The sequence below is a fragment of the Myotis yumanensis genome, unplaced genomic scaffold (genome assembly GCF_028538775.1).
Source record: "Myotis yumanensis isolate MYYU_CA2020_CCGP unplaced genomic scaffold, mMyoYum1.0.hap1 SCAF_5, whole genome shotgun sequence".
Taxonomy (NCBI): domain Eukaryota; kingdom Metazoa; phylum Chordata; class Mammalia; order Chiroptera; family Vespertilionidae; genus Myotis; species Myotis yumanensis.
The window spans coordinates 73,585,732-73,600,062 of record NW_027223756.1 but is presented as its reverse complement, the minus strand read 5'-3'; the positions used below and the strand labels follow the sequence as shown (position 1 = coordinate 73,600,062).

General features: G+C 35.8%; 1 protein-coding gene across 4 annotated transcripts in view; it reads left to right on the top strand.

Annotated features, from left to right (window-relative positions):
* Positions 1 to 14,331, top strand: part of MSRA (methionine sulfoxide reductase A) — a 392,162-nt gene that overhangs the window by 186,732 nt on the left and 191,099 nt on the right. For all 4 annotated transcript variants that reach the window (XM_070415503.1, XM_070415505.1, XM_070415502.1 and 1 more), the window contains one exon: positions 11,277 to 11,396. In XM_070415503.1, the coding sequence (XP_070271604.1) occupies positions 11,277 to 11,396 (120 nt within the window). The remainder of the gene's footprint in view (positions 1 to 11,276; positions 11,397 to 14,331) is intronic.

The window sequence follows — 14,331 nt, the reverse complement described above, 5'->3', positions numbered from 1 at the left end:
TTCTTAGTTTCTCTCTCCAGTAGTTCATTATTGGTGTAAAATCTTATTGATTTTTGAATATTTATTTCGTGTCCTGCCACTTTATTGAATTCATTTATCAGTTCTAGTTGTTTTTCTGGTGAAATCTTTAGGGTTCTTTATATACAGTATTATGTAATCTACAAATAAAAACAGTTTTTCTTCTTCCTTTCCAATTTGGATGTCTTGTTTTTTTCTTCTTGTCTGTGGCTAGGACTTCCAGTACTATCTATACTTATAATAGGGTAATATGCAAATTGGTCTGGGATGCCGTCACATAACGACCAAATAGCAGCAGGGCGGGGCAGTGAGCTACAAGCAGCAGAGAGATACAGGAGGGCGGGGCAGTGGGCAGAGAGCTATAGGAGGGCAGGGCAGCGCCAGCTGAGGCAAGCGGCAGTGAGCTACTCCTGCATGGGTTTGTGCGCAGGGCCACTAATGTTAAATAAGAGTGGTGAAAGTGGACATCCCTGTTTTGTTCCTCATCTTAAGGAAAACACTTTCAGTTTTTCCCTGTTGAGTATGTTGTTAGCCATAGGTTTGTCATACATGGCCTTTATTTTGTTGAGTTGTCTTTCCTCTATTCCCACTATACTGAGAGTTTTTGTCATAAATGGGAGCTGGATTTTGTCAAATGTTTTTTCTGCATCAATTTATATGATCATATGATTTTTATCCTTCATTTTGTTTATGTGGTGTATCACATTAATTGATCTGTGGATATTGAATAAAACTTATATTTTAGGAATAAATTCCACTTGATCATGGTATATGATTTTTTAATGTATTTGATTTGCTGAATTTGATTTGTTAATATTTTGTTGAGGATTTTAGCATCTATATTCATCAGGGGTATTGGCCTATACTTTCTTTGCAATGTTTTTATCTGGTTTTGGAATCAGGATAATGCTGGCCTCCTAAAATGAGATTGGAAGTCTTTCTTTCTCTTGAATTTTTTGGAATAGTTTGAAAAGGATAGGTGTTAATTCTTTTTTAACTATTTGATAAAATTTATCTATGCAGTTATCTTCTCCAGGATTGTTGTTTTGGGAAGTTTTTTAAATTACTTCTTTGATTTTGTTGGCTGAAATCAGTCTGTTTAGATTTTCTCTTTCGTCTTGATTCAGTTTTGGAAGATCATATGTTTGTAGGAATGTATCCATTTCATCTATATTGTTCATTTTGTTGCCATACAATTAATTGTTCTAATATTTTCTTACAATCCCATGTATTTCTGTGGTATCAGCTATTATTTCTCTTCTTTCACTTCCAATTTTATTTATTTGGAACATCTCTCTTTTTTTCTTGATGAGTCTGGTTAAAGGTTTATCAATATTGTTTATCTTTTCAATGAATCAGCTCTTGGTTTCATTGACTTTTTGAATTGTTTTTATTTTAGACTCTGTTTTTTTTTAATTTTTTTATTTCTGCTTGGTATGGGCTTCTTTGGGTTTGTCTTGTTTGGGACTCTGTGCTTCCTAGACTTGTGTATTTTTTTCCTTTACCAGGTTAGGGAAGTTTTCAGTAATTATTTATTCAAATAGGTTCTTAATCCTTTGCGCTTTCTCATCTCCTTGTGGTACCCCTATGTTATGGATTTTGTTAAGCATAAAGTTGTCCCAGAAGTCCCTTAAACTATCCTCATTTTATGAAATTCTTTTTTTTTTTCTGTTTTGATTTGGTGTTTTCTGCTACCTTGTCTTTCAAATTGTTAATTTAATTCTCTGCTTCATATATTCTGCTGTTTTTTTCTAGTGTATTCTTCATTTCAGTTATTGTATTCTTAATTTCTGAATGGTTCTTTTTTAATGGTCTCTATGTTCTTTTTAATGCTTACTACTTCTTTGTTAAAGTTATAACTGAGTCCATCTATTCTTTCTCTAAGTTCCTTGAGCATCCTTATAATCATTGTTTTAAGCTCTGTATCTGGTAGATTGCTTGCCTCCATTTCATTTAGTCCTTTTTTTTTTGGAGATTTCTTCTGTTCTTTTATTTGGGGCATAGTTTTTGTTTTTTTGTTTTTTGTATCCTATTTTGGCTGCCTCTCTTTGTTTGTTTTTCAGGTAGATTTGCTATGTCTCCCAGTGTTGGTAGGATGGTCTTTTGTAGGGCCCAGTGGTGTAGTCTCCCTGATCACCTGAGCCGGGTGCTCCAGGAGTGTTTCTAGTGGGGGTTATATGAGTCCTCCTATTGTATTTGAGTCTTGATTGTAATTGGCATGTCCATGTTTTGGGTTGACCCTCATGCTGGCAGGCTGTGAGGATTGGCCATTACTATAGTTTCTGAGCTACTGTGTGGGGGCTGACCTCATGAAATAGAATTCACCCCATCAGGGTCTGGTACCTTCTGAAATCTCAACAAATTTTATTTTATTTTATTTTTTATTGTTTTATTGCTTAAAGTATTGCAAAGAGTATTACATATGTGTCCTTTTTTCCCCCCACCCTTGACAATCCCCTGGCCTCCCCTACCCCCCAGTGTCTTATGTCCATTGGTTATGCTTATATGCATGCATAGAAGTCCTTCAGTTGATCTTTTACCCCCCTCCCTCCTGCCCCCAACAAATTTTAAAAAGAACATAATGAAGACCATACTCTCTAAGCACAATATAATAAAATTGCATCAAAATGAAAAGATAGTATAAAAAACAGGCCATAGGATTGAAAATTAAAATGTACAACCTTAAATAATTAATTGGTTAAAAAGGAAATAACATGAAAATTATAACATACTTGCTAAAGAATGACAAGAAAAGTACTACATATCTAAATATGTGAGATCTTTCTAAAGCAAAATTTAGAGGTAAATGTGTACTGAAGTACATTCATCAGAAAACAAGAACACTTAAAAATAAATAAGCTAAGTATTTATATCAAGAAGGTATGAAAACAGCCGACTAAAAGTAAAGTGCACACCAAGATACTATAAAAAAAAGGAGCAGAAATAGAAACCAAAAAAGAGGATCAATGATAGCCAAGGTTAGATCTGTTATATAAACCTCGTAAACAGAAATAGAATTAGGAAAACTTGAATAAATAAAAAACAGTGCAGCAATTAAAGTCACCCTTAATCCCTCCCTTCTCCTCTCCAAAGACACAAGGTGGTTCAGAAAGTTTTATTGTAACTTCAAGGAATGAATAATTCTTTTCTAATGTTACATAGGAGGGGGAAAAAGTTAGCCAATTTATTTCATGAGGCCAATATAACCTTGATACTAATTCTGGCCAAGATAGTTCAAGGAAATAAAATCATGACAAATCTTTCTTATGAACATAAGTGGAAACTTTAAAAATAAAATGTTAGCAAAAGTAATTCTTTAATATTAAAATGCATTATTAGTAGGTAAGTTTTACTGTAGTATGGTTCAGAAAAAAATCTACAAATGTAATATACCACTGTAAGAGATTAAACAGGGACAACATATGATCATCTCAAAAAGAATGCATATATTTTTAAAGCTCAAAACTCATGCATGATAAAAAGCTCTTTATAAACTAAAAATGGAGGGACACTTTCCTAGTCTGAAAAAAGATATCCGTCAAAACATTCAACAAATTTCATACTTATTGGAGCATTCTCACTAATGTTAGGATGAGGCGAGGATTCCCACCAAATTCAATAGTACATTAAAAGGATCATATATCATGATCAAGTGGGATGCAAGGATGCTTATCAATAAATGTGATATACCACATTAATATAATGAAGGATAAAAATTGCATGAATCTCAGTAGATGCACAAAAAGCATTTGCCAAAACTGACCATCCTTTCATGGTAAAAGCTTTCAACAAATTTTAGAAGGCATAGAGGAATTATACCTCAACATAATATAGGTCATGTAAAGACCCATAGCTAGCATTATACTCAATGGTGAAACACTGAAAGCTTTTCTGTTCAGATCAGAAACAAGACAAGAGTGCTTACTCTCAACATTCCTACTTAACATTATACTGGAAGTCCTAGCCAGACTAATTAGGCAAGAAAAAGAAATAAAAGGCATAATATCATAAAGGAAGAAGTAAAATTATCTTTGTTTGCAGATGACATGATCTTATGTATAGAAAATCCTAAAGAGTTCATAAAAAATTGTTAGAACTAACCAATGAATTCAGTTGCAGGGTATAAAATTAACATATAAAATCAATAGCATTTCTATACAGTAACAATGAAATATCTGAAAGAGAAATAAAGAAAACATTCCCACTCATAATAGCATCAAAAACAATAAAATACTTAGGAATAACTTTACCTAGGTGAAAAATTTATACACTGAAAGCTATAAGATATTGATGAAAGAAGTTGAAGAAGACACAAATAAGTGGGATGATATTCCATGTTCATGGATTGAAAGGATTAATATTGTTTAAATGCCTATATCATCCAAAGTCTTCTATAGACTTAGTGCAATCCCATATCAAACCCAGTATCAAAATTCCAATGGCAGTTTTCACAGAAATAGAAAAAAAATTTCTAAAATTTGTATGGAAACAAAAAAGACCCTGAAGAGCCAAAGTAATTTTAAGGAAGAAGAGCAAAACTGGAAACATCACACTTCCTGACTTCAAATTATACTACAAAGCTATAGTAATCAAAACAGGATAGCACTGCCATAAAAACAGACACATAGACCAATGGAATAGAATAGAGAGGCCAGAAATAAAACGCACACATATATGATCAAATGACAACTGACAATGGAGTAAAAAATACTCAATGGGGGAAAGGTAGACTTTCAAGTAAATGATGTTGAAAAAAGGGATATTATAAAAATAATTTGAAATAGATTGAAGACTTGAACATAAGACCTGAAATGATAAAACTCCTAGAAGAAAATGTAGAGGAAAACCTCCTTGACATTGGCCTTGGCAATGATATTTTAGCTGTGACACCAAAAGCACGAGCAACAAAAGCAAAAATAAACAAGTGGGATTATATCAAACAAAAAGAGCACCTGCACGGTGACAGAAACAGTCCATAGAATGAAGAGGCAATGTTATGGAGAAAACATTTGCAAACCATTAAAACTTCCAAATATTTGATTAAAAGTGGGTAGAGGACCTGAATAGACTTTTTTAAAGAAGACATACAAATGGCCAAGAGATACATGAAAAGATGCTCAACATCACTAGTCATAAGGGAAATGCAAAATCAAAACCACAGTGACATATCACCTCACACCTGTTAGAATGCTAAATCCAAAAAGATGAAAAATAACAAATGTTGGTAAGGATGTGGAGAAAAGGGAACCCTAATTGGTGGGAATGTAAATTGGTATAGACATTATAGAAAACAGTATGGAAGTTATTAAAAAATTAAACATAGAATTACCATATGATCAAGCAATTCCACATCTGGGTATATATCCAAAGGAAATGAAATCGCTATCTTTAAGAGATATCTGCATCTCCATGTTTATTTTAGCACTTTTCACAATAATTAAGACATGGAAATAATCTAAGTGTCCATCAATAGACTGATAGGGATATACTCTCTCTCTCTCTCTCTCTCTCTCTCTCTCACACACACACACACACACACACACACACACACACACAGTAATGTTATTCATCCATAAAAAAGAAGGAAACCCTGCCATTTGTGACAAGATGGATGCACTTTGAGGGCATTATGCTATGTGAAATAAATCAGACAGAGAGCTCTGGCAAGTTTGGCTCAATGGATAGAGTGTAGGCCCACGGACTGATGGGTTGGATTCCAGTCAAGGGCATATAACTCGGTTGCAGGCTCCATCCCCAGCCGCAGTCGGGGCACATGAGGGAGGCAACCAATTGATGTGCCTCTCTCATATTGATGTTTCTCTCTCTCTCTTTCTCTCTCTCCCTCTCTTCCCTTCTCTTTCACTCTCTCTTAAAAAAATCAATAAATCAGATAGAGAAAAGACAAATACTCTATGATCTCACTTATATTGGTATCTAAAATAAAAGTCAAATTCATAGAAATAGAGATTAGAATGGTGTTTGTCAGGGGCTTAGAGGTGGGGGGAAATGGGAAGATGTTGGCAAAGGGTACAAACTTCCAGTATAATATGGATAACTTCTGGAGATCTAATATTTAGCATGGTGACTATAGTTAATAATGCTGTCCTTTGTACTTGAATGTTGCTAAGACAGTAAAACTTAAATGTTCTCACTATAAATAATGTAATTATGTGAGGTGATGGATGTGTTAACTAACTTTATTATAACAACTTCACAATATATATGTGTGTCAAATTGTCACATTGTATACCTTAAACTTACACAATGCCCCATGTCAGTTGTATCTTAATAAAGATGGAAAATTTTTTAAATAAAAGAAAAGAACATAGTACCACCTATAATTTTGCCAAAGAATGAAATCTGAGTCTGATAAAGCTCCTGGATCCAGCTCCAAATTTGCAGGAAATACTGAGGACAGAGGAACAAGGTGAATTGCATCATGAGAATGTAAATAATCAAATCCACACTGTGGGACACTGCAGGTTAACTGGTCCACATGTTCTTCAGTGGATAAATTAAAAGGAAAAGAATGGAGAGGGATCTTGTTGATGAAAAGAACTTATATGCACCCATATGTTCATAGCAGCACAATTTACAATAGCTAAGATTTGGAAACAGCCTAAGTGCCCATCAGCAAATGAGCGGATTAGAAAACTGTGGTACATCTACACAATGGAATACTATGCTGCTGTAAAAAAGGAATTCTTACCATTTGCAACAGCATAGATGGAACTGGAGAGCATTATGCTAAGCGAAATAAGCCAGTCAGAGAAAGATAAATATCACATGATCTCACTCATTTGTGGAATATAATGAACAACATAAACTGATGAACAAAAATAGAACCAGAGACATAGAAGCATCAAACAGACTGTCCAACCTATGAGGGAAGGCTGGGGGTGAGGGAGTAAGAGATCAATCAAAGGACTTGTATGCATGAATATGAGCATGGCCAATGGACACAGACAGTAGGGGGGTGGGGGCACGTGCTGGGGAGTGAGAGCGGCCCGGGAGATGTCAATGGTGGAAAAAGGAGACTCATGTAATAACTTTAAACAATAAAAAATTTAAATAATAAAAAAGAAGATCTTAAAGGACATCAAATTGTTAAAACTGAGCAAGACCAAAAAAATTATGATGGGTACCTTGAGTGATAAAAATATAAAGATATAGATAGAAATGATCACAATAAAAGTCAGATAATGGTTACTTTGGGGGGAAGGAAAGCACTTGTGATTGGGGTGTGATACAAAGAGAGGTTTCTTGGGTGGGTGGCAAAGTTCTGGTTGCAAGGATGTTCACCTAAAAATAATGCATTGAAATATGCATTTGTTTTGTGTGGCTTTTCTGTATCTGTGTTTTACTTTATAATAAAAAATTTAAAATATTTATAGATAATAGTGCATACTATATCTTCTTTGATGATACTCATGTTGTGGACTAGGCAATTATAAATTCTGAGTACTTTGACAAAATAAACCTGTTTTCTTTGTTTAACTACCCACCGCCTCCCCCCCCCGCCCCCCCCCCCTCAAAACCAAATAATAGAATGCTTAGGTTGTAATGGAAGGCACTAGATAAAACATCGTATTGCTTCAAGTAGGAGTTTTCTTCTTATGACAACCCCTATCCTAAGTAAGTACCTCTCTAGAAAATTTGACATTAATTATACACCAGGTTCCTGAGGCATTATTTCAGCCACACGTAGGCCCCCTGGAGGCCTTTGCCCAGCTGGAGCTGGGTCTTCCTTCTTCAGCAGGGTCTTGTCTTGATTTTTGCTAAATAGGGGGTCAATGCTAAAAGAGGTCACTGGGGAGAAAGGGGGGGGACATATGCAACACTTTCAACAATAAAGGTTTAAAAAAGGGAAATGTATGGATATACTAAGTTGCTTCTTACTCATATAATCTAATATTCCTCAATTCTGTTTAATTGTGTGTTTTCATCACATTTATTAGTTTTTACCTCCTGGAAATAACATATATGTATGCTGAATCAACAGGTAAACATAAAAAAATAGGGGGGAAAAGGTGGGGATTAAATAGCTCTCTACTAGCAGCACATATTTTTGGTTTTGCAAAAATCATTTAAGTTTTATAAATCTACACCATGAGGATGCAGTGAAGTTATAGAGGATATAGAGTCTGGGGCCATCTGTATGGGACTGTAAGACAATGGTCAGGGTAGGCAGGCTGCTAAAATAGCCAGTCATGTACCTGTGCGTAGAATACTTGCAGTGAACTTTGGTACTATCACTGTTAGTTATTGTGCAATATGGAAATATTTTATCCAACCCACACTGCAGACTTCTGAACTTCAGGGGCCAGGGTGCCTTCAGCTTGGAACACTGTACAACTCCTGGATGCGTCCGTGTATTTTTATGCTCAATAATGCTGTCCAGAGCACTTTCTCCCCATTCTTCTCCAGAGATTTCCTATCATCATCATTCCTGTGCTGGTTAAGTTTACGTGCTATGTTGAGCTGGCTAAGGGATGCCCCGATAAAACTTCATTTTGGGGTGTGTCTGTGAGGCTGTTTTCAGAAGAGATTAGCATTTGAATTGGTACACTGAGTAAAGGACACCTCCCTCACCAATAGGGGTGGCATTATTCAATCCACTGAGGGCCTGGATAGAACACAATAGCAAAGGAGGGGTGAATTCACTCCCTCTGTTTGAGCTGGGACATCCATCTTCTCCTGCCCTAGAACCTTCAGTGCTCTTGGTTAACAGGCCTTTGGGTTTGGACAAATTATAGTACCAGCTTCCTAGGTCTCCAGATTTCAGACTACAGCTGGGCAACCTCTCAACCTCCATAATTATGGGAGCCAGTTTCTCATAATATCTATCTATCTATCTATCTATCTATCTCTCTCTCTCTCTCTCTCTCTCTCTCTCTCTCTCTCTCTCTCCATCTCTCCTATTGGTTCTGTTTCTCTTGAGAGCCCTGACTTACATAATTCCTACATCTCAGGAATGCAATGAAATAAAATTAATAGTGAATTCTTGTTCCAGAGACTTGAGGATACTCAATTTTTATAAATACTCAGTAAATATTTAGTTATATCCACTAGCAGCAGACATTTCCTTTGCAAACAGGAGCGTGGTATAAAGCAGTGTATAACTCAAGTAATGCATATGCTTATGTTTTCCTTTGAATTTTTTATTTTCCTTTTAAAAATGTATACATTTTTCATTTTTAAAGTAATATGACTCAGTTACAGAAAAGCTTGAAAAGTAAAAAAAAATATTTCTATATTCTCATCACTGTAATACAGTTATGTCATAACTGTATATTTTTTCTAGTCTACTTTGGTATGAATATATTTTCATAGTTGTAATAAAAACATGCACATAATTGTTTTTTCTTTGTAAATTTAGCTTTAGGCAATAATGACATAAGCATATACATATTTCCATGTTGCATTGTTATTACAACAGTAATTTTTTTTTACTGCATTAAATTTCATCATTTGGCTCTATTGTATATTTTAACTGTTAACCTATTTTTGGTTAGTGTATTTCCAACACATTTGAGCAAATATATTTTTGTGTAGTATGTAATGCTATGCACATTGCTTTTTGGTTATTGTTACTCTGAATATTTAAAGTAGAAAATTAACAATTGTTAAGAATTTCAGTAAACTTCGATCTATTTTTTCTTTCAGCTCTGTCATCAAATCTAACAAATATAGTGATCATAGTAGGAGGCATATATTAATTTGCCAACTGTTGTTCCAACCGGGATCTTATTTATACATGACTTAATAGTGCCATATAAAATTGGAGTGAGGCAGGCATCTTGTTTACATGTAGAAATTGGCCACAGATAGCCGTTGTGCACAGTTAGAAACTCATGGTGGAAAATGAGGGCTCTTTAGAGCCCAGGGAAATATAAGTCATCATTTTTGATGTGTGTATGTGCATTCATGAGAGATAGATGGGGCTTAGTTTTCATATGTTCAAAGGAATCCAGTATCTACTATTTTGAGCACCATGTTTGCTAGTTGATTGCAATGCTATTTTTGTGAGTTTCTTTGTTTTTTGTTCCTACCTTCCCTGTGTTTCTGCTCTCTCTTTTTCCTCAATCATTACACTCAGTAATAGAATTCTGGAAACTGTTCTTTTTGGGGAGCAGTGATCTATCACATAAAGGTTTATGACTTTAAAAAAATTAAAAAACTGAGCACATATGTGAAATCGTTAATAAAATATTTTGTCAATCTGTGTTGATTTGGGGAAGGTCTCCCTTTTAAATCAGTATTTTAGTGTTACTTTTCCTTGTTAGAATTTTTTTTTTTTGAAAAGCATGATAAGGATGCTGATTGTTAAATAACTTTCTACTATTAATACAAGTTATTATGGTTTGATGAGACCATAATGAATCAAGTGAGGAAATTATTCATCAAAAGCAGTTATCCTTTTACTGTTATTTGGAAAAGTGTAGCTTTACTAACTTCATTGAAATGTTAGGCTTTCTATGCTTTTGCAAACTAAAGCACAGAGACATTCTATGCAAAGAATCTTAAATAAAATTATTTTTAAATGTTACAACCTCTCCTTTAAATGATAAAATCTGAGTTATTTTTTATTACTAAATCACAGGAACAGCTTCTCTTTTCTAGTGAAACAGTGCAACGACTATTTTATCTATATATATAAAAGCCTAAGCGACTGTTCAACTGTTCGGCCAATAGCTATGACATGCACTGACCACCAGGGGGCAGATGCTCAACACACAGGCATGGAAGCATGGAACAGACTGATGAATCTCAGAGGGAAGGGGGAATGGGGAAGGCGGGAAGAGATGAACCAAAGATCTTATATGTATACTAGAGGCCGGGTGCATGGATTCGTCCACCGGTGGGATCCCTCGGCCTAGCCTGCAGGGATCGGGCCGAAACTGGCAGTGCAACATTCCCCGAGGGGTCCCGGATTGCAGGAGGGCTCAGACCAGGCCGAGGGACCCCACTGGTGCATGAATCTGTGCACTGGGCCTCTAGTCCTATATAATAAAAGGCTAACATGCAAATTGTCCCCTTTGGTGGGAGTTCAACCAACCAGGAGTTTGACCAGGAAGTGGGGCCAGCCAGCCAACCATCCGTGGTCCCTCCCCTAGCCAGCCCCATCCCCGATTGGCCCCCCACCCTGATCGATCTCCCGATCGGCCCCGATTGGGGTGGGCCAGCAGGACCCCACACTTGCATGAATTTGTGCACTGGGCCTCTAAGGACTAATCAGTATCTTATGTTTTTCTTAGGAATGGGCTGTTTCTGGGGAGCGGAGAGGAAATTTTGGACCCTGAAAGGAGTATATTCAACTCAAGTTGGCTATGCAGGAGGCTACACTTCCAATCCGACTTACCAAGAAGTCTGCTCAGGTAGGAAGAATTTGTTCCAGCATATGAGGAGGAACAAGGAAGGGCTTGTCCCTGCTGGCAGGTGATAGGATCTTTAAAATGGAAATACATTTTTTGTGTGCTTCCTCAGTCTTCTATTCCCCATTTCTTTCCATAGACTTGTTGACTTTAACTTTTTACTTTTAGGAGGTAATAAACTTCCTATGGAATGTATAATTTAGCTTTTGCTGCAGAATAACCCCAAAAATGTAATCATTAAAACAATCATATATTAGCTTATGCTTCTGTAGTTCAGCAATTTAGGCTGTGCTCAGTTGGGCAGCTCTTCTGCTGGTTTCATCTAGACTCACTCATGGGACTTACGGTCAACTGGTGGGTTGCCTGGGGCTAGTTGGTTTAGGATGGCTTCATTTATATGTCTGGCAACTGGTGCTGACTGTCAGTTAATGCTTCCTATTGGCTGGGATAATGGGGATGATGGACCATGTGTCTTTGGCAGGCTGGCCTGGGCTAATTCACATGGTGATGGATTCAGAGATTCCAGGATCAGCAAGAGAGGACAAGCCCCATTCTGCTAGTACTTTCAAGTCTCTTTTGATGTTACATTAATTATTGTCTCATTGGCCAAAACAAGTCATATGGTCTATCCCAGAGTCATTGTGAGAGGAACTCCCCAAGGCATGTGTACAGGGAGATGTGAAGATATTGTGACCATGCCTACAACAGTTTACCACATGGGACAAATTGTCATACCAGACATGTTTTCTTGAGGGAAAAATACTAAAAGCCAGGCTATAAAGAAGGGATTGGAAAACTATGGCTTGAAGGCTGAATTCTGCCTGCTGCCTATTTACATAAAGTTTTATTGAAACAGGGCTATACCCATTATTTGTATACTATCTATGCATGCTCTCATGACACAATAGCAGAGTTGAGTGGATGCAACAGAGTATGTACTTCCTGAAAAACTTAAAATATTTGTGATCTGGCCTATTATAAAAAAAATGTTTGTTGGCTAAATAGACAGATGCACCATGGCAAATTCTAGCTAGAATACTAGATACCCTCTGTGGATTTATTTTCTGTTTCTGGCCTTCAAGGATTCGCTTTACTTTTCTGCCAGCTCAGGTAGCATTTAAAACACATTTTTTCTTTTAAATATTTTTCAATTTAAAAATACAAATTGTGTACTAGTATATTTACAGTGTTGTTTTATACAGTGAAATGATTACTACAGTCAAGCTAATGAACATATCCATCTCCTTACATAATTTTTTTTTTTGGTGTTGTGAGAGCACCTATGATCTACCCTTGTAACAACTTTCAAATATTCAATACAGTATTATTATTATTATTATTATTATATTTTCTATCATTTCATTTTTTCAAGAAAAACTATTTTAAATAAAATGTTACATGCAATAAGCATTAATATTTCAAGAAAAAAGATTTTAAATACAATAATATTACCAAAACTGTACTAACATAGTGTAATATCACAAAAGTTGTAGGAAATATTAAAAATCTGCAAATAACAGAATTACTTTTATTATATAAGTAAAAATTATTCTAAAATAAGTTTTTCCTCTGGCTTTATTTTTGTTCATCAGTTTATATTGTTCATTATATTCCACAAATGAGTGAGATCATGTTATATATATCTTTCTTTGACTGGCTTATTTTGCTTAGCATAATGCTCTCCAGGTCCATCCAGGCTGTTGCAAATGGTAAGAATTCCTTCTTTTTTACAGCAGCATAGTATTCCATTGTGTACATGTACCACAGTTTTTTAACCCACTCATCTGCTGATGGGCACTTAGGCTATTTCCAAATCCTAGTTATTGTAAATTGTGCTGCTGTGGACATAGGGGTGCATATATCCTTTCTGATTGGTGTTTCTGATTTCTTGGGATATATTCCTAGAAGTGTGATCACTGGGTCAAATGGGAGTTCCATTTTTAGTTTTTCAGGAAACTCCATACAGTTTCCCACAGTGGTTGCATCAGTCTGCATTCCCACCAGCAGTGCAAGAGGGTTCCTTTTTCTCCACATCCTCGCCAGCACTTGTTGTTTGTTGATTTATTGATGATAGCCATTCTGACAGGTGTGAGATGGTACCACATTGTCATTTTGATTTGCATCTCTTGGATGAATACTGACTTTGAGCATGTTTTCATATGTCTCTTGGCCTTCTGTATGTCCTCTTTCGAAAAGTATCTATGTAGGTCCTTTGCCCATTTTTTCATTGCATTGTTTATCTTTTTTTGTTAAGTTGTATGAGTTCCCTGTAAATGTTGGAGATTAAACCCTTATTGGAGATTACATTGGCAAATATGTTTTCCCATGCAGTGGGCTTTCTTGTTGTTTTGTCGATGGTTTCTTTTGCTGTGCAGAAGCTTTTTATTTTGATGTAGTCCCATTTGTTTATTTTCTCCTTGGTTTCTGCTACCCTAGGAGCTGTATCAGTAAAGATATTGCTACAATATATGTCTGATATTTTGCTGTTTATGGATTCTTGTAAGATTTTTATGGTTTCCCATCTTACGTTTAAGTCCTTTATCCATTTTGAGTTTATTTTTGTGTATGGTGTAAGTTGGTGATCTAGTTTCATTTTTATTCATGTATCTGTCCAATTTTCCCAACACCATTTATTGAAGAGACTATCTCCATTATATGCTCTTGCCTCCTTTGTCAAATATTAATTGGGCATAATGGCTTGGGTCGATTTCTGGGTTTTCTGTTAGGTTCCATTGGTCTATATGTCGATTCTTGTGCCAATACCAGGCAGTTTTGAGAACAGTGGCTTTGTAGTATATCTTGATATCTGGCATTGTGAGCCCTCCAACTTTGTTTTTATTTCTCAGGATTGCTGCAGCTATTTGGGGTCTTTTTTTATTCCATATGAATTTTTGAACAGTTTGTTCTAGGTCTGTGAAATATGCCATTGGTATTTTAA